Source organism: Bacillus rossius, chromosome 1, assembly GCF_032445375.1.
Source record: "Bacillus rossius redtenbacheri isolate Brsri chromosome 1, Brsri_v3, whole genome shotgun sequence".
NCBI classification, from domain to species: domain Eukaryota; kingdom Metazoa; phylum Arthropoda; class Insecta; order Phasmatodea; family Bacillidae; genus Bacillus; species Bacillus rossius.
The window spans coordinates 334,294,384-334,315,760 of record NC_086330.1 but is presented as its reverse complement, the minus strand read 5'-3'; the positions used below and the strand labels follow the sequence as shown (position 1 = coordinate 334,315,760).

The 21,377-nt window shown below is 39.4% G+C and overlaps 1 protein-coding gene across 10 annotated transcripts in view; it reads left to right on the top strand.

Moving 5' to 3' along the window:
* Positions 1-11,061: 11,061 nt before the first annotated feature.
* The window catches only part of LOC134528074 (E3 ubiquitin-protein ligase TTC3-like), a 170,326-nt gene continuing 160,010 nt past the window's right edge, over positions 11,062-21,377 (top strand). For 5 of the 10 annotated variants that reach the window (XM_063361307.1, XM_063361306.1, XM_063361304.1 and 2 more), the window contains exons 1-3: positions 11,107-11,337; positions 16,356-16,506; positions 20,463-20,593. In XM_063361307.1, coding sequence (XP_063217377.1) covers positions 16,404-16,506; positions 20,463-20,593 — 234 coding nt within the window. In that variant the 5' untranslated portion in view covers positions 11,107-11,337; positions 16,356-16,403. Of the gene's footprint in view, positions 11,338-16,355; positions 16,507-20,462; positions 20,594-21,377 lie in introns of all 10 variants that reach the window. The other 5 variants (XM_063361302.1, XM_063361299.1, XM_063361300.1 and 2 more) reach the window with 4 other exon arrangements.

Here is a 21,377-nt window from a genome sequence, read left to right as displayed (position 1 = left end):
TGTGACACAATAGTTGCGTTCAGGCTTAGACAAAACTTTGCTGTAGTATGCTATTACTCGTTCATTTCCACCCTGAACCTGGGACAGGACAGCGCCCAAACCAACTCCGCTTGCATCTGTGTCGAGGATATACCTACTCTCCATGTAGATGGAGGTAGGCAAGTTTGGCACTAGAACACAGGGATTTCTTGAGGTCTTGAAATGCAGTCTCGCTGGCTGAGGTCCAAATAAATTGTCTCTTGTCCTCAGTCAGCTGATGCAGTGGTTTTGCGATTTTCGAGAATCCGGGCACAAACCATTTGTAGTAAGTACAAAGTCCCAGAAAACTTCTTACTTCATGCTTGTTTTTAGGTTGAGGCCACTCCATAACAGAACGGATCTTCTCAGGATCTGTTTGCACTCCATCCTGCGATACTATATGCCCAAGGAATGTTACCTCATGCTGGAACAAGACGCACTTCTTAGGACTTAACTTAAGCTGGGCATGGCGAAGCCTGTCGAATACATCCTGGAGGTTTTGCAAATGTTCCTTCACTGTATTACCTACTACAATAATGTCGTACAGATGTACTAGGCATGTTTTCCAAGTCAAGCCATGCAGGACAAGCTCCATCAATCTCTCAAAAGTTGCAGGAGCATTACATAACCCGAATGGTAACACAGTGAACTGGAACATACCACTACCTGTCGTAAAATCATTCTTCTCCTTATCCTCTGGGTGTAGCTCCATTTGCCAGTAACCACTCTTCAGGTCCAATGTAGAGAACCATTTGGTGCCAGAGAGTGTATCAAGTGTGTCATCGATACGTGAGAGGGGGTAGCTGTCCTTTTTGGTGATGTCATTCAGCTTCCTGTAGTCCACATAAAACCTCAGTTGGCCATCCTTCTTCGCCACTAAAACAACTGGGGAAACCCAAGGACTTGCTGATGGTTCTATTACACCATCTTCCATCATACCCACGATCAACTTCTCAGCCTCTTCCTGTTTTGCTAGAGGCAACCGTCGTGGTGCCTGTCGGATCGGCTCTGCATCACATGTGTTGATGCTATGATAGACCAGGCTTGTTCTCCCAAGGTCAGTATCCCCTGAGGAAAATACATCCTGGTTGTTTACCAGAAAAGCTGCTACGTCTTCTATTTCCCCATCTGTCAGATTATTTTGGCATCGCCTTAGTAGTTGCTCTAGATTCGGGTTCAGTGTTTGCGCATCATGTCTAACAGGTGAGGAAGATTCGCATTGGCCTACCCAAGAGACTGGTTCACAACTAGCTATTGGGTCCCCCCTGGTTTAAGGACCTTTGTTGGAGAGTCGAGGTTGGCCAGCCTGACTGGTACAACTTCGCTGCATCTTGCAATGCTTCGAGCGACCAGGAGTGTCTTCAATCTTAACTTCATATCTGGCTCTATCAGGTAGCTCATGTTGCCCCTAGGGTCTCCTGTAATCCTAGCTGCTATTATCTTCTCATGATTTGCTGGAATTGAAACAGTTTCGCTAACTACAACTTACATTACAAGAACTTCTTGTTGGTCGGGAGTAAAAAAAAGCCACCTTTTCATCTTTAATACGCAGTACCTGTCCTTCCATGTCAATAACGAATCCGTATCGATTCATGATGTCTACTCCTAATATTACCTCATCGGTGATATCAGCAACAAGAAAGGTCTGTGATAATGTCCAAGTTCCAATCCTTAACTCCAGATCCAACTGTCCATGCACAGGTGAGATGTCGCCGGTTGCTGTTTTGAGTCTGTATGGAATGGGTATTCTCTTTAGTTTTTCTCTATTTACAATATCTGTGCGAATAAGAGATGCCGATGCTCCTGTGTCAACAGTGAGTAAACACTGTCTGCCATTGATCCATCCATTGAGCAACAAACTGTCATGGCCTCTATGAAATACGGATACAGGAAAAATCCTAGGGGCTACCATTTCCTGTAGAGCTGGCATGTGCCCCTTCATACCAGCTTTTGCTCGTTTCCCTTTTGATCTTCTTGTTTTTCTTCCTGTTGTGTTGTTTTCATGCATGTCGGACAGTACTACTTAATGTGTCCTAGTTCATTGCAGATGAAGCACCGCGGGCGTCCTCCTGCTCTTTTGATCTGGTTACCTGGAGTATCATTCAGCAGCTTCTTCAATACCCTTAGAATATCTACTTCATTAGTGGTGTTTCTATCATTTGCTGCATTGTAGGGCTCCAGTCCATCTCTGTGGCGATCGTGGCACTCAAATGCTACAGAGCAGGCGCCGATGTGGCATAAAGGTCTGTGCGACTAAGGAGCCCCGACAGTTGGCGTCAAAGTGTTGGTATTATCTTTGAAAGATTTGTGAAATGGGAGTGCATTACTTAATGTAGGCTTTTGGACATACGCCATTGCTTAGCACATTGACACCGTTCCGGCTGCCTCCCCGTCAAAGCTATCAAGTTTTGCGGGATGGGTCTCGGGGTTTGGGTTCGGCCAAGTGGCGGGAGGCAGGTACGTGTCCATAGAGGTGATCCTTGGGCTGTTTAGGCCACCCAAGACGCCTTATACTACAAATGATGCACTCCGCTACGTGAAGTGTGGTTTTTATTACACATCAACCTCTACATGGTGCTATCCATCCCCTGGCCGCGACTGTTCGGGTTAAGAGAGCTCTGCGCGTGTACGGCTGTTCGGCGATGACCCCGCTTACTATGGAGAGGGGGGAGTTTTGAGCGAACAGTACGTGGCGGACGTTGCTGCTAAGACCTGCGCGGTGATGCGCGGTGATGCACGGCCAGTGGTGTTGTAACTCACGATCTAGATGCGGTTGCGGAATTGGCGCGAAGGTGGCCTCTCAACGTTGCGCGAAGACGACCAGCCTCTTCGAGCTCCCGGTGGGTACTGACTCACTCGTGTAGCACAGCGCTACAGCAGGCCTGCCAATTGCGCGCCAGAAGCGCAGCGCGCGGGAAACAGACGCGGCCAGGGTTTAGGACCTATTCGCACGTTGAACAATGGAATTAACAAATAAAAACATTTGATGAAATATACATTACATAGTTTATGTCTGTGAGAGAAAACATGTGCCCTTGATGCTATATTACGGCGGAAGCACATTGCTACACCCGGCGGAGTGCTTCCGCCGAGGTGGCCGGTAGTGGTGCTAGCTGTGGGTCGTTTGGTGCACTCACACTCGTTGCACCATGTTGCACGCGCGGGCGTGTTCGTGGCACACGGCTTTGAGAGGCGTCGGAGAGGCATCGCGGCCTGTGCGACTAAGAGGCGCACTATCGGCTGGTGTCCATTAGTCCATTAGTCCATTATTCCATTATTCTTTGTTTTTTCCTTGTTTGTTGACCATATTCCTGTTGTGGAATATTGTGTGGCGTTAAATCCTGACAACAGCAATTTTTGCTTAATTTGTGTTTTTTGTCATTTGTGATTTTTGTAGTTTTCTTCTGCAGACATACATGTGCTAAGCAATGGCGTATGTCCAATAGCCTACATTAAGTCAAAGTGTTGGTAGCTTATTGAGACTATTATATAATTTTTCTGGTGGGTTCGTGTTTGGTTTGTATCAAGAGTTACAAAGTTCGTCTTTCACTCTGTTGGATTAAAAGTAGCGCAAGTTACATCACTAATTTAAATCTGATTAGCTGTTATTCTGCATCAAGATATAAAAAGACTTGAATTATAAATGCAGTCTGTCAAAATGAACTGATTAAGGTAGAACGTATGATGAAAAAGGTAACTAGAGAGGATGTCGAGACACTGCAATCCATATGATTAATCTGTCTCACCTTCAAAGGTCAGCTTCTACCTGACTCTGTGATCATGTACAAATAAATTATCCCAGTAAAACCCAAAACACAATCAGTTACGCAATGTCACAACTGTTTTCGATTCGGCTACCCCGGTAAACACTGTAGATCAACAAAGCCAAGATGCTCGAATTGTGGCTCCGATCATCAACAAGCAGTCTGTACATCTACCACCCTATGCTGCCCAAATTGTGGTGGTGCACACACAGCCACAGACAAAGGTCGATGCCCTCAATGGGACTGTGAAATCAAAATTAAATCTGTTATGGCATCTCTCAATATCTCCTATAAGTCGGCCAGGCAAAAAGTTCTAGATGAAACTGACAACCATACATCTTCCAAGCGAACTGGCTACCATTCTGTGATTGCCGGGACTAAACACTACCAAATGGAATTCCCTGCACGTGTCCGAAATTCACAGCTCGGTGAAAGGCAATACTCCACATCTGCATGTGTCGCTCCCACTCCCCCACCTTGTATACCAGCATCTTGACGTGTCCAGGCAGCAGCGTCGGGTGATGGAGTGGCATGAGGTGGGGCGACAGGCCCCAATGGTAGGTTGGCAGCTGCTCCTTGACGCACAGATATTGGTCTACCTGAGAGAGAGAGAGAGAGAGAGAGAGAGCAGTAAATAAACACCAATTCAATAATACTGCTATATTTCCCCAGATTTCTCTGGGGTAAGGATCTCTGGCTAGGCACATTTCGACCTAGCTTAAATACAGCTCCTTCAGACATTGGTCACTGACAAAGCGACAATCTTTCCCCAATACATCCTGTGCCCTCCCCAGTAATTCACACACTAGGATATTATTTACTTATAACATATATAGCACTGACACACATTTTATATTATGCAGTCATTAATAAATCCATATGCACTGCTATAACCGTTCAAAAGATGCGTGCTGCCATCTATGATATGTAAACGGCACCACTCGTAGCCTATATCCCACGGCTGGTGTAGAGAAGCCTGTTGGGATACGGCTTTCTTGGCGAAGCGGCCATGTTGGTTGCAGAGAGAGGCCGAGGACAAATATAGGACACAACAATCTTTTGCTTCGGCTGCAGCTACACCTCAGAAACGTTCGCTCTCACAGCGTCAACATTCTAAATCTGGAGTCTACAAAAAGGGGAAAAAGGCCATCGATTACTCTACCCACACATTCAACGACCAGAAGTCGCGACGTATTTCCCCAACAGCTCTTTATTACTCCCAATTCCTTCCCGACGAAGACACTAGCCGCAGTGGCCTTTTATTGCAACCGCAACAACATAGTTCTACCAGTGGCCATGGTGCCCCTTTTTTATTTGTGGATGATAGTAATTGCAAGGCTACTGATACTGCCATATCTCCGCACCCGGTACTTCATCAGCTTAGTCTGATCTTGGAACAGGCAACCGTACAAACAAACCCACGGCTCAGGGAAACCATTCAATATGTGTGTTCCAACCTTCATATTTTTCCTACTACCACCACTCAGCGCTCACCTTCTCCGCATAACTGCCAGGGTGATCACCAATTCTCCGCACATTAATTCTTAAATGAGAATCAATCAGTGGAACTGTAGATCCCTCCCGCTTCAACTAGGACTGCACCAAAAATATGTACAACAAAATCCTACAGATGTTATTTTACAGCAAGAAACCCACTGGAAGTATCTTCACCACAAGCAATATTTATCTGGTTTCAAGGTTTTCTTTACTGCACCTCCGTATACACACGGTGTTGCTATCCTAGTTAACAACGACATTGCCACCACTGAACAACAGATTGATAATATTCCAGCAAATCTAGAAATTGTGGCATGCAACATCTGGCATAATGATCGTGCAATAACGTTTGTTTCCTTTTATGCCTTCCCACGACATTCCATTTCACAAGAGGAATGGACTATGGTGTTCACTTTGGCGAAGGACAATCTTTTTATTGGCGGTGACGTTAATGCGCACCATCCCTTCTGGGGGGATCCCATGCAAGACACAGCGGGGAAAAACTTAGCTGACTACATAAAAAACTCCTCGTTCGTTCTATTGAACACGGCAAACCTCACATACATGGGCAAAACTGACCGCCGGGCCTCTGCTATAGACTTAACTTTCTGCTATTAAAGTATTTCACACGATTTCTTATAGACCACTTTGCCGGAAGCTATGGGGAGCGATCACTATCCTATAGTGATTACCACACCAGCTGAAAGGTGGCAACATTCCTCTTTCTGGGACACTACTGCACCGCTTTGGTATTATTCCTTCGACTTCTACCGCACTTCATGGGATGTTTACAAAACTCAGATAGAAGAAACTCTCACTACTGGTATGGTGGCTGCGCACTCCACACAGGATCTTTATGATCTATGGCAACACTCCATCACGTCTGCTATAAGACTCAGCTCCCCACCAAAAAAACTTTCTATTAGGTCATGCAAACCATATTGTGGTTGGTGGACTCCGGAATGTGCCAGACTTAATGCAAATCGCTTACAAGCCTACAATGCCTATAAGCATGAAAGCAATCGAGATAATTTTCTATTGTATCTCTCCCATCAAGCCCGTTTCAAAAGGGAAGTGAAATCCAGTAAACGACAACATTGGAGGCTCTTCTGTCAAAAAATGTCTGCACATAACTCTAATAAAGAGATTTGGAAAGTATTACGGGTACTACAAAATAAACCACCTCAGCCTTCTACAGACACCATTGGTCCCAAGTTACTGAAGCCTTTCACCGAAATATTGCACCTGTCTATGTGCCTTCTTGGCAGGAATTGCACTATGAATATCAAGCCCCTCCATCCCTTCCACAAACTGGTGGCACAGAGGTTCTCACATCCACAATCCAGTATCAGGAATATCAAGCCGTCTTACGTCGTTCCCGAAAATCCCCAGGTATTGATGGTATCACGTACCAACACATCCAAGAAATGCCACCAATAGGACACAGCGTCCTTCTCTCCATCATGAAAAGAATTCTTCAGGAAGGGACAATACTATATCAATGGAGACAAGCCCTCGTCATTCCGCTTCTTAAAGAACGGAAAAATCCTGCTCTTGCTACTTCCTACCGCCCCATTGCATTGACCTCGTGTGTAGCCAAAACTTTTGAACATATACTGAAATTGAGACTGGATTGGTGGCTAGAACACAACCGCTTAATAATAAATGAGCAGTTTGGCTTTCGTAAATACAGTTCTACAATTGACCCACTTGTTGTCTTGGTGCAGAAAGCGAAGGAAGCTTTAGCTAAGAAGAACATTCTGACGGCTTGCTATATAGACCTTGTCTCCGCTTTTGACACGGTTCATGTTCCTACTCTTTTGAACAAGCTTACCAAACTTGGAATTCCACGGTCTATACTCAATCTTCTACATTCCCTGTTGGCAAATCGTTCTCTTCACTTAAAAATTGGCAAAACTTATAGCTCCGCCAGAGACGTGTACTGTGGCACCCCGCAAGGGGGGGTTCTCAGACCTTTACTTTTTATTTTGTATGTACAGGACTTGATTTTTCACATTGGATCCCATGTAAGGTCTCTAGCCTATGCAGATGACATTGTGCTTTATCATCTAGCACCACATCAGCTTGATGCCGAGGAGAAGATGAATGATGCTCTAAACAATGCCATCACCCGGGTTTTTGTGGTCGCAAACCGGGGAGGACCTAGTGTGTAGTGAGTTGTTTCTATGCCGAATTTACCAGGTGGGCGCCAGGCTAGCCTGTGTGTCTAGCCGTTGTTGAAGACACGGGGTGGTAGAGCAGGGTGTGGTTCGTTAGCCCCAGCGTGTTAACTAGGTCCGTAGGCTGTGAGTTGGTTTGCAACACACCATATGCGGAGGGTCGGTTGAGGTTATTACTGGTTTGAGTTAAATAATGGTCGGCAAGATCCGGTTGGTGGATTTTATTATGCTCTGTGCGTGTCACTTAATTTTGCGATGCCGCAAACACTGTTTACAAAGTACACAATTATATTCGACACATTGCACTAACACTTTACACTGACACATTAATTAAAATAAAGTATAAGGCAGAGTGCCTACTCTGCTTACGCTAATTTTCCACGTCCCCTAGCGGCAGTTATGTTGTGTCTCGGCTGGAGTCGGCCAGCCCCGTAAATTATAATTAAATTGACACTTCACTTGTTCGCTAATTACTAAAGTTTGTGGCCAGCAGGCGTTTGCGATGTTGTATTAGCAAAAGTTCTGTGGTTTGGAGTCGGCCAGGTCCGTTATGCTGTTACTCGCGTGGCGACATGAACGCGTCACGGGAGTGAAATGTAAAGCGGCCGGGTTAAGCCCTGCACCGTAAATGGTCTAGGGACTCGCGGAGGGTGACTGAAAAGGGGTTTGAAGACTTAAATAATTACCAGTATGACGATCAGTGAGACAGAGGTGATGACACTCCGCGGGACGAACACGTCCGCCCTAGACCGCGAGCCGCGAAGAACTGCCGGGGGAACATGGCGCCAGGGAGGGAGTCATTGTTCCCTCAAGCCAAAATCTCGAATTTACAGTTATACAATATAAACTGGAAAACTATCATGCTTATTACATGTCACTCTTATTTTAATTAGATTTAAGGCTACTCTCAACTGGTTCTGTGTCTATTGAATTTGTGGCCACACAATTAGCCAATAAAACATTCAAAAGTGAGGTTCAAGTTCGCGACTGTTCGCTTATTATTAAAACACTCCCCTCGCTGCACATTTTGTAATTAATTATGACTATGATGCACTCACGTGGTTTTCCGCTATAATTAAGGCCCCAGGCCGCACGGGAAAGAATTTTCGTTAGCGAATTGGGATGCTGCCCTTAGGGGGCCAACACACACACACACACTAAGACGCACCATTCCCGGCACTTAACTTTAGGTAATTATACCTAATGAGTTTAATGGGGCTTAATTTTCTAGCGTCCTTGCTAGGTGAGTATGTTTAAGTTACAGGGCGCTAGGGCTACTTGCGGGAGGGTGCTTCCTTTGACTCGTGTCGGTTAGGCGAGGGTGCGTTCCACCAGCGGGTGACAATACTGGCGGGTGGAGGCCGGGCTTTGTGGCCTTCGGCAGTACGACGTCAACAAACTGGAGGTCTGGCTAGACAACAACAGGTTTGTTATATCACTAGAAAAAACCTGTATTATGTTCTTCACCCGCAAACGCTTTGACCGCTCTACTGGCAACATAAGTATTTATCGTGAGAATCTTCTTATTGAATTATCACACTGTTATCTAGGTGTAGAACTGAATGGTCATTTAACATGGCACCGCCAGGTGCAACATATGGCCACTAAAGTGTACCAAGCTGTTAATATGATTAAGGTTTTGAGTCATGCTGTCTGGGGTGGAGACCCAGCTACGCTTCTGTTATTTTATAAAGCTTACATTCTCTCGAAACTGGAGTACGGCTGCATTCTTACGGTCCACATATGCGCTACACGCCTAACTACTGTACATAAGATACAAAATCGTTGCCTACGACTTTGTTTGGGTGCTATGAAATCAACACCTATTGCAGCACTTCATGTGGAAGCCAACATATTTCCCTTCCATCTACAACAAAAATGTCTGCAAAACCGTTATTGGATCCGTACTTCCACATACAGATTACATCCACTCTGCAATACTGTTAAAAAATTGACATTCTACATCACACCATGCCTTCAGAAATATACCAATATTTTACCACTGGATGACCGCCCAGCACATTTACTATGGACTATCAAGTGCTGTTTTATGTTAGTGAGGTGCATAACCAATTTCCTGTCAATAAACAACTGCTTGTTCCGCGCGAAGTGCAATACATGCACAAGGATGTTTTGAGAACCCATCCAGGAATCCTTCGCATATATACTGATGGATCTAAATTTGTCAATGTTACTGGCTCTGCTTACTATGTTTCTCAACTCAAGAAATCTGGTTTATTTAAACTACCCACTGAGGCAACGATCTTCTATGCAGAAGCTTATGCCATCTGTAAAGCCCTAGAATTTTGTGAAACTGGAAAACATGAAAGTATTATGATATTCTCAGATTCCTAGTGTTCTCTCTGCCTTACAGACCAATAACCTGTCGCATAAATATCCAGATAAAATAAATAATAAATATTGTCTGTATTCGATGTCACGACAGGGTATACATCTATCATTTACATGGATACCGAGCCACATGGGGATTGCACATAACGACATGGTTGATAACATGGCCAAAATGGCCGCCACAAGGGGAATTCCCATCACTACCCCTATTGTGGAAGTCATGTTTCGGGAACTTTACCAGGAAATGCGGACGCTCTTGTCACTGGAGTGGAAAAGAATCGAAATTTCAAGGTCATACAAAATATTCCAACCCTCCTTACAAACAAGCCCATGGTTCTCTAACCACCACGGACGATCGTTTTGCACGACACTTATACGCCTACGATCGAATCATGGCTGCCTTAAGAGTCACTTATATAAGTTACATATTGTCAGGGCCGGTGCAAGGTAAATTGGCGCCCTAGGCGAAAAACCATAATGCCCCACCCCATCCCCCCCGCACGACACCTAAAAATTTTTTTTCCTTGCCTCAAAATACATCACGTAAGCCTAAGATTTTGTCAACAATCAAATGTAAGAAGGCTTGTTTTTTTTTTCTTTACTTTTTTACTAATTAGAAATCATAAACAGTTCACCGTGGATTTTAAATAATTACTTATATCAATATAAACATTCCAAAATGTTAGAAAAAACCATTTTCATCTAATTTCAATAATCGTTAATCATATTATATCAGCTGTTATGTGTCATGCTGCGCCGCCCCCAGCTACTTGGAGCCCTAGGCGGTTGCCTAATTCGCCTATATGGACGCACCGACCCTGAATATTGTTGCTTCTCCAGATTGTGAATGTGGGACAGCTACTCATGAAATCAGCCACATCTTATTTCAATGTCCGCTGATGAAAAATCGCGACGAATTCTTTTAAAACCTTGTCAGATTAGGTAAATTTCCGCCGTACAATCGTGAGTATGTATTATGTCAACCCATTGTAAATGTGTATCACGCTGTATTTCAATTTCTGTTCTCAAATGGTGTCAAGGTCTAACATCAACATGGCGTCGTAAAAACGCCAGTATCGCAAACGTCACGCACAGTGGACGCAAGGTATTTGCAGACACTGAGAGAATGGCTGTGTGCCAACTTTTCCCATACGGCCTTGTTTTGTGCAATTCCTGTGTGAAGTGCATCATTTTCCCCTCAGTTTTGTTTATTTCTGGCTGAACCTGTACACCGCAAGGCCAAAACACAGAAGAGTGAAGTGAAGAGTAGTTTTCAGTTAACTGGGTGGTAGTAATGCTTTTATTTTTTCCCTCGTTTAGGTAGCTCAAAGATATTTGACGGCCACTGTTGCAGGAAAACACAAAGAAAATGTGTTACAGTTTGCAAGTGCAGTTGGTATGCATATGTGATTCCCTGTATTTTGACGTTTTGTGCGGTTGCTCGAAGAGTGTACAAATATTGGAATTTAAGTTTTGTTTAAAAATAATTATGATGTTAAATAATTGAAAGTGCCCATTCCTTGCATGTACGTATAATTTTCCAATTAGTAGTAAATCAATATTTTGTGTACGTGTTTTTATTGTGAGAATTTTAAATCTGAAACTGTTTTAGTACACTAGGTAATTGTAATATCTAAAAGTATTTTACTTGTCGTTTTTTATAAACTTATATGGTACTGGTGATGCTTCCTTTGTATATGATTTGAACGCCGTTTCTCTGAATCGTCGACACATAGGATCCAGATGCATAATTTTATATTTTGTCATTAATTACTTACCAAATAAAAAAAAAATTGAATATATAAAATTTTTTGGAAACACTTAAAAAATAAAATTTGCGATTATTGCAATTAAAGTGGTTTTGGGTGCACTGCAACAGAGGCATCTTAAGGAATAGTGGAGGTTAGTGGCTTAGAAAATGTAGGTAGGTAATTGTAGAGTTTAATACATTATTAGTGATGTTAGTGGTTCATTAATTTCAGGGCTAGCAAATATTTGTACCACTTCATTTCCTCAATTGTGAGTGCAGAAATTCATTTCTGAATGAAATAAGTTACTTAGAGAAATTTGATAATATACTGCAGGTAGATGGGTGCACCCTCTATTGTGGCTTTGCTCAAGCATATTAGATATATTTTTTGATACAATGCATCACTGATATATTTTTTTTATGTTGGGAGAAATAATGTAAGAAAATATATGACATGAAAATTGGCCTAGGAAAAGTAAGAGTTTCAAAAAAAAAATTAAACTGAGTGTTCAATTAGTACATGGAATTGTGGGAATATAAATAGTCATATGTATTAGGTTTTGTTACTTTCAGAGCAGCAACAAGCATGTTTAAGAGGTGAAGTTAAAAGCATCTGCTATTATGTTGTTTGATGATGTTAGATGCTGTGTTTAAATTATGCAATAATTTAGGAATGGCATAAATGAAAGTACGAGTTATATGTGGCATGAAAGGAAAGTTCTAGGAACCATCAATTGAAAGCAACTAATATAATTTAAGGGGCCCGCCTCGTCAGGGGTGTATCTGTGTTAGTGAGGTGCGTTGATAAGCGTGACGCCCGCTGGTGCTTCTAGCGCGGTGTAGCCTCTAAGCGCAAGGCTCTGAACTGGCGCGCAGTCTTCTTGTTGTCACAGGATAACTGTGAAATTTGAGCGGTGACCGTAACGTTATGTGGTATAAAAATGAAGATACAGGTGTAACGCAAGTCCCTTAAGTTCTTTTAAGAATCTGTACCGGATGTTTTACGCCTAAAAATTACTCTGAAAACATGCGTTTTAGCAATTTTAACTCTTCTAAAAATATAGTTTAAAAACTTAATCCGCAATCGAAAGTAGTTTTCAGTCCTCAGCGAATTCTTAAATGCTTTTCGTAAGCAGACTCCACTCGGATATCTTGATTAGTTTTCAAATCGTGTTGTTTTTCCTGAAGCTCTGCGCACCGTGTGTGTGCCCGGGTAGGCGGAGCCCTTAAGGTGACTGGTAAATTGCTAGAATTTTTTGAGGCAAGCAAAATCAGTAAATAGAAGCATTACAGTGTTTCAGTACCTAACTTGTTTTAAGGCAAATTGTTTTGTATTTTTTTTATCTGTACATCAGTAGTGGTAAATTTTTCAACATCATGGCTTTTTCGAAAAAGAAAAAAAAACAAACTAAAATTCCCAATATTTTTTGAACACTACAAATTTTTCAATATTAACTATGAAAAGAACTTTTAAAATTCATACTGGTTTCTGAGAAATTATTGTCTATATGTTACTTTAGGTAACCTGTGCAATGACGTGGCTGTCATCATGATGTGCTTTATTTTTTGTGTAGCAGAGACTGTTTTCAATGAGATATTGGCCTGATTGTGTGTGCTTTTTATAGTGATGTAAATTTATTTTGTTCTATTTTACCGTAGCCAAGACTGTTTTCCATGAGATATTGGTCTGATTGTTGTCGCCGTCCTCCTGTTTGCTTGACACTAGCTGCAAACTGATCTAGTGGTTCTATAGAGATCCTTAGGAATACAGTGTAACTGAGACTGTTTTCTAAAAGACAGGGATGTTTAATGCCAGTATGTTACGCCTAGAGGCAAGACTGTTTTTGCACCCTAATTGGTTTTCCACCTTAATTCGGCACAATGCCCCCAGAGAAAAGGCAGAAAATTTGAAAAAATAAACTCTAGTTAGCAATGTATTTAAGTCAACCAGGACCTCAAATTTTCACAATGGTTTTGCCAAATTATTTGTAAGTTTATAATATAAAAAAATAATAATGATCAGGTTAGCATTTACAAATCCTAATAAATTATGTTTATATTATTATGTAACTAATAGTATCCTACAGTGTAATGACAAACATTTTATATATTACTAGTGTGTTAGTAATAGAGGGGCTGTGTGGGGCAGTGTTAGACGTGAGGCCCTGGGTGATTGCTCGGCTTGCCCAGCCCTGGAGCTGCCCTTGGTTTTGCATCTTTCAGACAGTGAAGCCATTAGAGATGGACACGTACAATGACCACAATGCAGGGAAGGAATTGGGCATGGCCTATGGATAGGAACCGTCCCAGCCTCCCAGCATTATTTGCCTGGAGAAATTTCCAGGGTTTCTGTGGACAGGAAAAATTGGTAAAAATAAGGAAAACCCAGGAAATTGAAAAAAAAAAGTGTCTACAAAATCTGGAAAATACAGAAAATTGTCAATATCTAGAAGTACATAATAGCAGCAGTAATATTTGATTCTACCAAGTATCTTAATGTCTTAAAACCCAATGTATTTTAATCATAAATTTGTTTACTGTTATTTAGTTATCCGCATCCAATTTTCACTTACATTTCTTACGTGTATGAGATACAAACCACTTACTAGGTATTAGTTTAAAGCAGAGGCAAATATCTATAGGTATATTATTTTTTAGTTTATTCATAATCAAGAATGTTTAGTTTCAGACTGGCAGCTTTGTTGATAAAAATCATAACAGGGCAAACTGTATATTGTTCAGGAAAACATTTTTCAAATTTTTAATATGTATGTTTATTGAAATATGTTTTGATAGTAATTTTTGTGTTTTAGTACATGTATTATTTTGCCAGATAGACTGATAAGAGAGGGAAAACTCAGGGAAATTAGGTGAATGGGAGTTGGAGAGTGGGAACCTCGATTTGGAGAAACTGTGGAAAACTGAAATCAGGTTGTTGGGATCACAATTGACCGGCGTCCTGTGTTACATCACACAATCACAATCGTGTATTCGTGCATTGGCTTTCACTCCAGATGGTAATATTCTTACAGAACTGCTTTTAAATAAAGTAAAATAAAAATTTGAAATTGCCTTTTTCAAACACTAGAGACATTCCTATGTTAACCTGAAAACAGTGTTTCTATATTCCTTGTGGTTTCTGAGAAATAACCGTTAATAGGTTATATTACAATACCTGCATATTGAAGCTGCTGCCACTGCCTTTTTTTGCTTTCCCATATGATGTGGAGAAATTGAGTTAATTTGTGAAAATTGTTGATTATGTTAGGTTATAGCTACATAGCCTTCAAAACAATGTGGACAGTTGGTTGGGTTAATGTAACTACATTAAAAATACTTTGAAATCATGTGGATGGTTGTTTAGGTCAGGATCATTACATATTAAATTAGTAATTCTTAAGCAAATATTATAAATATATTTTACTGTATTTTTAATGTAGCTATTCCAACCCAACCGACCGTACACAATCTTTTGAAGTATTTTTAATGCAGCTAACCTTATGTAATTGACTATACTCACAATTTTAAATTTAAAGCTCCCATTTGAATCGTTTGTGACTACATGACTCAAAATACTTCTTTAAATGCAAATGTAAGAAAATAAAGATTCCGTAATGAAAATAGTTATGTATTTACAAATACAACAAACAGAAAATAGAAACATAATAATTTCCCTTATAAATACAATACAGTTGTCATATTAACTCCTTTAAATATCAAAACAACATCTCTGTTTACTAAATTCTCCAAAACAAGCAAACAGACCCACACGGAAAAAAGAAAATAGCAGCGGCCGCGTCAATGCACATGCATTGTAATGTAAGCTATAAACAGTGATATCTCAGAAACCAGTAGGAATTTAGAAATTCTTTTTTCAGGGTAACTACAGGTATATCCCTAGTGTTCAATAAAAGTATATTCAGAATTTTATTTTTACTTTATGCAAAAGCTCCTCTGTAAGAATATTACCATTACTCTTTACTTCACCACAGTGCTCATCTTTCACCATACTTTGCTGAATATAAAAAATTGGGCAGATTGGAAAGTAATCTCTGGAGCATTTTTAATTTGCATTTTTTTTTTAAATATAGGGTGTCTACATGTATTGAAAGTTACAAAATGTTCTGAAATAAAACAATGATAGTACCTGTAGAATACTTACATTTGGTTTTTTCTGACTCCCATAAGTTTATAATCGTAGATTGAATATAAATATTGGAAGACCACTTAAATCGTGTGAAAATTATCTCTGAAAGATTCCAGCTTTCTGATATAAAAATTAGCACGTTACTGCAAATTGATCTGTTCTGAATTAGGTTTGATTTGCTTACTATATCTGTACGCTAAATTGTTACTTTTCAGCAGAGCTGGTTTTTGATTTGTTTCAACTAAATTTATTTTCAGTTTTCTCTGCTAGTAGTAGGAAGGGCTTAATGAAACTTTAACACATATTTTTAAACTACCTTAGTGGACAAAATTAAAGTTTTCTCGATAATAAATTGTGTGTTTTTTTTTTAAATGGTGTTGTAGGCCTTTGCATATATAAGAATTGCACCTACAAATGCTCAAATACCAATACTTATAGCCAAAAAATGTACATCATGGACATTGTGCAAACTATATTTTAAAAAAATCAACATGGTTAACTTTAACCAAGGTACAGATATATATATATATATATATATATATATATATATATAAAGACTATTATAAAAAAGGGTTGAGAATTTTTCTTAAGAGAACCTGATAATGTTTTGAGTAAGAGACTTTATTATAGAATATATTGTTTTACAGCTTCTTAGACAGCAGAGACAGTTACACCCAGATGCTACTTTTTGGTGAATGAAGATGGATGGTGAAGGTGCTGTAGAGAGGGCCCGAAAGGAGGGTAATTATTTTTTCAAGCAGAAACAGTATGAAGCAGCCATCACTTCATACAAGAAAGGTAATTGCAGCTTTAAATCTTATTATTCTGTGGAGTTTTAGGTTTGTTGGAGACCATGAAATGTATTTGCAACCATACAAATATATCAGCAAGGAAATTATACAACAAGTTGCCTTAATATTTACAAGAAACATGCATCTGAGACAGACAGACAGACTCTGCTGTGAAGAACAGATAAAAAATTTTTAATAGCAAGTTATTTCTGTTCTGTCAAAGATTATTTTTCTCATTATAAAATATACACATATATTTTAAAATTGTTGTTCAGTACATTGTTTCTCCTCTTTGTTTATTTGAGGAAGTTGTTGACTGGCTACACTTACTACAGAGCCATTGGGGAGAGAGTAAAAAATATTAAATTTGAGAAAATATTTATTTCTGTAGTATGTGGTCACTACCATTGTAATTTTTAGAAAAAGATTTGAACTTTTTCATGTCTTTTTTTAAATACTAAACACTTAAATGTAGCCTTTTTGAATGGCTTAACTTTCACAAAATTAATATATATATTTTTTATTTGGAACTTTTTGACAACTTCAATGTCATGTAAAATGTACTAAGTACAATAGTGGAATAAACTTGTGGAAATATTAATAAATTATCATAGATTAAAACATTTGGACTTTCCTTTAAACCCAATATTGCCCGCCCATTATAATAAATATATATATAAAAAAAAAAAGCAATACCAGAAACCTACAAACCGTAGGTTCACAGAGTACTTGAGAAGCCCGCCTAGTCAGGTATGTACTTGTGTTGAGGCGAGATGATAAGTGTGATGCTCGCTGAAGCTCTAGTGCGTTGTTGCCTCTAAGCGCAAGGAACTGAACTGCTGAGCAGTCTTCTTGATGTGAATAGGGCAGCTATGAAATTTGAGTCGTAACCATAAAATTATGTGGTGGAGAAATGAAAATAATGGTGTAATGCACATTCCTTGAGTGCTTTAAAGAATTTGTACAGGTTGTTTCATGTCTAAAAATTATTCTGAGATCATGTGTTTTTGCCATTTTGACTTTTCTAAAAAAACGGTTAAACAAAATATGGAAACAGAACTACTAATCTGCCCTCAGCATTTTCTTAAGTGCTTTTCATAAAAAAAACCCACCCTGATATCTTGGGTGATTTTCAGATTTCCTGATTTTTTTCTGAAGCTCTACCTAAAGTATGTGTGCCCAGATAGCTGGGGCCCTTAAGTCTGTATAATTGCAAATACACACACCAATCCCTCACTTAGCATGACTAATGCATTCCTAAAAAGTTCGTGTTATTCAAGATAGCGTATTCTGAAGCATTAGTCGCCATAAATAGCTAGGCTAATTTACTTAATGTGTTCCAAAATATGTAGGGAAATGTTCTTTACGTAATATAAATGCGTAGATTAACACTCAATGATAAATATGCCACACCATTTATCTAGTAAGCCTACCATTGAATTCTTTGTATGACAAATATGACACAGCGTAACAGGAGATACATGGTTATGTACTTATCGTCGGTTGGCTGGTTGGCTCGCCTGCTCGGGCATGACATTTAACTCATGTCGTGTACCTTTTCCACGAACTTTCCAAACCATCCTTTATTGACAGTGAAACTGATATTACTATCCGAAAAATATTACATATAAAATTGTCAAAAATTAAAGTGCTTATTCAAGTATCACTGTTAGATTCGCGCAAATCCTGCCAGGCCTGTGATTTTTTTTAAATTTATGTTCCAGTATCTAATGTCAAATATATTCCTGGTAGTACAACCAACAGCATCAGGCTTAAATAAATATTTTATAAAGTCCTTATTTCGTACGAATGTGTGACTTGCTAATAACTAAAGTGTGACTGACATAAGTGTGGCCCTCGTGACATTCTGCATGTTATAATACTTCTAGTTTTGTCTCAAATACTTGAACACTATGCATTATGCTCTCACTTAGATGCCATGATTCCAATATGATTCCAACTGCAGGTGCTTGCACACGTACAGTTACAGATAGACAAATGGGCAGACATTGCTTTGTGTTTGTGCATGCAACTTCACTGCCACTGACTAGACTGAATTTCATCACGGCCTGGTCTGCGGCCGGGCGACAACGGTATGGACTGGCGGCATATACGTGGACGTAAAAACATTTGGTCCTTTACACGTCATAGCCGCAACTGAACTTTCTGTAGCTGATGTTTGTACAACAGCCGCTAGCGTAGTGAAACCTGCGCACACATCTCTTCCCCCCTAGTGTAGCTAACTGTATGCCATGGTACATCTGGTTTTTACTGAGTTGAAACAGACTTTGTGGTGTCATGCTCTGACTTTTTTTTTGCCTGTGGTAATTTCGTGTTAACTGAAATTTACAGACGTGCTGTTCAAGACAGGCAGTAAAGTTAACATCACGCTAAATGAAATCACACAATTTTAAGATGTGCTAAGTGAGGGATTGGTGTACTCTTTAAAACTTTTTACCATTTGTTTTGCTAAAGTAGATTATAGTTCCAGATCTGTTTACAGTAGAACTTCGTAAGTCCATGCTTTTAACTCTGATCTCTTGATAATTCGTTCTGATTTAGAGTTCCAAAAAAAAAAAAAATGAACATTCATGTAGCAGAAGCTTTGAAGTTCCTCTTTTAAGGAGTACTTTTTGCTGTAAAAGTATTAAGTATGTTCGTAAGTTGAGTGTTGGTTTCAGAGGCTCGTCAGATTCAGAAAGTGATGTTTCTTCCACTTTTCCCCATAAAACTTCATTTTACACAATGTTAGTTAAATTGCTCTAAAGTTGCCGTAAACCGTACATTTATTTCAAATATGTGATGTTTAATATAAAAGAATATTTTCTGTAGTTACATTTGCCTGTGTAGATTTTTTCTCACATTTGTGCTATTTTGAATCGGCTCTTTTTCCAATTGACCCGACGTGAGGCTCTACTGTAATTTGTTTTGTGTCGTGCAGTACCAGGTGTCTACTGGTCATGAAATTCCCGAAAGTTAGGAAAAAGTAGGGAAACTGAAGGACTGGCCACAGTAGTAATGGAAAAATCCCTAAATAAGCAGCAATGGTGCAGGAAGTAATGAAAATTTTTATTTTCCGGCAGCCATTTGCTAACTTAAATTTTATTTTTTTGACTACGTCATTTCAGTTTATGTTTAGCTTTTTTAACTTTAAAATCTGTATGTTCTTGCAAACTTTAGAAAATTTTGTATTGCTTATGTTAAATATGGTTATGTATGTAGATTTAGAAATCACCCTTTGATGAAAAAAAAACCCTTGTAAAAATTTTTGTTAAACATTTTTGAAAAAATATTGAAGTTGGTTCACTATTTGTTTGTAGATATCCAGTAGTATGTTTAAAGGATAATTTATTATTAGTTTTTTTTGGCGTTACAGTAAAATCTCATTTATCCGTTCTTCATTGATCCGAATCTCCGGATAATCTGGATCATATTTGATGGTCACATAAAAATTACAATTTTATTGTCTATGTAAATAAAGATGGTTATCACACAATAAAGTACTTGACAGTGCTTCATTCAAATGCCTTGCATTTTTGAAATGAAGAAAGTTGATGAATTCTTTGTTAAGTAAAGTTGCCGTAAATTCACTGCCTTTTCCACCCCTTTTGGGCATTATGAACTCAACAGAATCCCCATGGGAGTTAATTTCGGGAGTCAGGCCCTGAGCAGTGTCTTGAACCATGTGCTCAGTGATTTTTAATTTAAATTTGTTTTCAATTACATTGTAAATAATATTGAGCATATATATAATGTAATTTTGTTACAAAACATAGTTTATTATTGTTGTATTTTGTAAATCTGCTTATTTAATGATTTTGTTTGGCTTTATTTACCATATTACCAGGATTATCTGAATTTTTGACTGCCTGGATTGCCTTTAGCTCCAGTTAGTCTGGATAAACAAGGTTTAAATGTATTTATTTTGAAACATACAGTAACTTAGATTTTTGCTTTTGCCAGGTCTTGTCGTGGAAAAGGACAATGTTTTGCTGTTGTCAAACCTCGCACAAGTCTATTTGGTCATGGGGCAGTACACTGAAGCAGAAGTTATGGCTGCACGAGCGATAACTCTCGACCCCGCGTGGTATAAGGTACTAACAATAATTAATTTGGTTATGTTATTTCCTGTGTGTCTGTTGGTGTATGTGTTAACTCGCATACCATTGATCTTTCTTCATTCTAGGTCATTTGTTCTTTTGTTATAAGTACATAAGGTCAACATTTGCTCAATAATTTTTATTTTATGTGTTTGAGCTTTAGGGTCTGCTAAAAGCTGAATGCCAACTGTGGCAGCATCATGAAACATAGGGTATGTGGAAGAAATACGTCAAGGGACAGCACCGGTATTCACATTCACATTTGCTTTGAGTGGAGATGGGAAAAAACCCTTATCTTTAGAACAACTACAACATGATATAGTTCTACCTAAAAGTATGTGGTTAGATACAGCTAATTAATGTGGATTGTGATAGGTCCTCAAAAATCCGTAATATTTTTGTTACGAAGGTCCTGAATGCGAAAAATTTTAAATGTTTTCATTTCTTCAGTAAAATAATAAAAAAAAAACATGTTAAGGAGGAAATAACTGCTCGATTTGTTGGGAGATATCTTATTCAAAAGTGAGTGATAAGGAGATAAGAACTATCTTGTGGTATTATCAATATCTGGAATCAGCAGTTGTGGAGATGTGGTGACTTTGGTGTCACCTTGTGTTTGATGGCGTCATTGTAGATTTTGTTGGACAGATGCAGGAGTATAAATCAATGCTCCCAGGGCCAAAACTGAAATTAGCGCACCTAGGCTATTCACACAAACTGAAGAACTTCTTAGCTATTACTTCCTAGATGAAATGATGGCTTCAGTCGTTGCGTGCCA